The sequence below is a fragment of the Etheostoma spectabile genome, chromosome 7, assembly GCF_008692095.1.
Source record: "Etheostoma spectabile isolate EspeVRDwgs_2016 chromosome 7, UIUC_Espe_1.0, whole genome shotgun sequence".
NCBI lineage: Eukaryota > Metazoa > Chordata > Actinopteri > Perciformes > Percidae > Etheostoma > Etheostoma spectabile.
The window spans coordinates 7,816,300-7,819,065 of record NC_045739.1 but is presented as its reverse complement, the minus strand read 5'-3'; the positions used below and the strand labels follow the sequence as shown (position 1 = coordinate 7,819,065).

The 2,766-nt window shown below is 43.7% G+C and overlaps 1 protein-coding gene across 1 annotated transcript in view; it reads left to right on the top strand.

Annotated features, from left to right (window-relative positions):
• The window catches only part of si:ch211-117c9.5 (sodium- and chloride-dependent creatine transporter 1), a 14,982-nt gene that overhangs the window by 1,261 nt on the left and 10,955 nt on the right, over positions 1 to 2,766 (top strand). The window contains exon 2 of the mRNA XM_032520810.1: positions 689 to 991. Coding sequence (XP_032376701.1) covers positions 689 to 991 — 303 coding nt within the window. The remainder of the gene's footprint in view (positions 1 to 688; positions 992 to 2,766) is intronic.

Genomic DNA, 2,766 nt, shown 5'->3' with positions numbered 1-2,766 from the left:
TTAACCCCCCCCTCCCCTAACTGCTCTGATCTGGATTCAGCTGCCTTGCTTTGCATGAAGCATAGAGAGGCTGATGCCGTGGAATGGCACTAATGAACCGACACGCTAAAACCAAACAAAGAGCGACACGTTGCTTCTGTCTGTGTTGTGTTGAGTGTCTTCAAGTATTTTTTCAGTGTTGTGTGTATGTGTGATAAAGAAAATGAAAGCTTAGTAAGTGACAGAGGAGCTGGAGATATACCTTGAACCGGCTTTCTGCTACCGCAGCACACTAATCACTGTCTGTGAGACATCGGGGGAGGGCTTAGTGATGATGACATGTGCAACCGAATTTTAGCCCAAATACTAATTGTGTGAGGGCCGTTACGCACAAATATATGCTGAGATGTATTTCAGCCCTGTTACAGCTAAGTGGAGGGAAATGGAAAACGTGTCGTCTCCCACTTCTATTTAGTGCAAGTCTGGCCCAGGAGACTGTTCATCCATCTCCAATGGTGACGTGTGATGTGACGTTGTGAATGTGTATGCTTTGGGTATTAGTGTTAGAATGTAGATACTTTATTAGTGTTAATCAGACTTACAGATTTCTGCTGTCATACTGTATCTGTTTTATCATCCTCCTCCTTCCTTCTTCTGGCTATGTATCCTTCTTACTCATCTGACCCTTGTACATCTTTTTCTTGTCCAGGTGAAATCAGCCTCCCCCAGTTGGAGGTAGGGAGCCTGTCCGAGGAGGAGGGCGGGGGGTCAGCTCGCCCCCTGGTGCCTGTGCCTGGAGCGGGCCCAGGGTGTGGGGAGGGCGGAGGGGCTGGCCCACTGCAGCCCCAGGACGGGGCTGCAGCTGGGAATGGAAATGGGGCTGTAGCAGTACCAGTGGTGGAGAGAGAAACTTGGACCAGGCAGATGGACTTCATCATGTCCTGCGTGGGTTTTGCTGTTGGCTTGGGCAACGTGTGGCGGTTCCCTTACCTTTGCTACAAGAACGGAGGAGGTGAGCTTCAAGTGCACTGTGCAATGTGTAATGTACTGTAGGTCTCTGTGGTATGCACACACACACACACACACACACACACACACACACACAAATGAACCCAGTTACAACTAGAAGGGCACTTTAAGAGCACAGACCTCCGCCAATGCATGCCCTATTACACAATGTCAGTGCAGTGTGAATTTTCAGATTCATTCATTTAAAATATTTCTTTTTTTTTTACAAAAGGGTTGATAGTTTAATATTACGTTTAGTATTTAAGTTTTAAATCTTAATTCAAAGATGATATTCTAATCTAACACATCTATACCTCTTAGAATCTTCAAATCTGTTGACTACATATTCAGTGTTTAATACAATTCTTTTGAGTTATGTCACATACCTAAGACTATAGTGGTAAATTATTCTAAGGGAGATACATGAGGGGGTCCCTGGTATATTCTCTAATTTGAAAGGGGTCTTTGGCTGAAAAAAGATTGAGAACCTCTGATATAGTTTACAACTCTGCAAAACTCATGACTTCTTCCCAGTATGATCCACCATAGTTGCTTGCTTTCTTATTTCGGTAGATAAAGTCATAGTTTTTTTATGGTGAGCAAAAGGGGGCTGAACACAGTCCTGAGGCTCTCTTTACTAAGAGATGTTGGGACTCAGGCGTGCTGAACTTGTCTGCTAGTTTCATGGCAGCGATTGTGTTGAATGCTGAGCTGAGTTTAACAAAAAACATTCTAACTTCTTCAGAAAAACTAATAAAATAAAATGTATAGGCAAACATGTAAAAGATTGAGAGATACAATTATCTAGCTATTGGAATACAAAAAGTACTTTTCAAAAAGAATATCGAGAAATAGAATAGGTTTCCTAACTGACAATTCATTCTGGTATTTTACTCAAGTCCATTTGTAACAGTTTAGATAAGCTCAGATACTCCTGACAGTTGGTAGGACAACAGTGAAAGTGACGTAGACATAGTCAGAAATAACCGGGCCTGCGTGGCTGTGAGCACGTAGCTGAAAAGCCATGCCCACCCATGTGGTTTCTCTTTATGTATTACAGTAGCCAGTTGCTTAACAGGCAGACTTTGACCAAATTGTTTCACGCTGCTCTTTCAATGGCACATAAGGTTATTTGCGGTGCCATTACCACATCCTTTCCTTTTTTATTCATGCCAACTTGTTCAATAGTAACCTGCCCTGGCTGCAGCTTTTGGCCTTGACTTCTCTTATCTCTGCCCTGCCCACTTTTCAATTTTTTTATGAGGTGATTCGTCAAAATAAAGTTCACTGTGTGTGTGTGTGTGATAGTCCAGCCCTCCCTCCTCTCTTTCATGTATGCGTGTCTTGTGACCCGTGGCTCTGATACCCACCTTCTGGTATCGTATAACAATGGCTTGCCTCACACAGTCCACCCCCTGTGCTCATGGCCAGCACTCATGTCGCATACAAAGGTGCTCTCTCCTTCTCCTTCTGATAAGGAGGCATATGTTACACAATTACGGTCCTGTGACTGGGCCTGTCCTTTCCTCACCCTTAGCGTTGGCACAGCTACATCCGCTTCAGTACATTTTACGCCTTTGACTGACCAAGGACAAACCTCGTGACCCAACAACGCTATCAGATAAGCCCTAGGACTCTTAGTCAGACCTAGGGCTGGGCAATATGTCAATATCATATTGATATCGGGATATGATACTAGGTATCGTCTTAGATTTTTGATATCGTAATATCATGATATCTGTGTGTTGTCTTTTCCTGGTTTTAAAGGCTGCATTACAG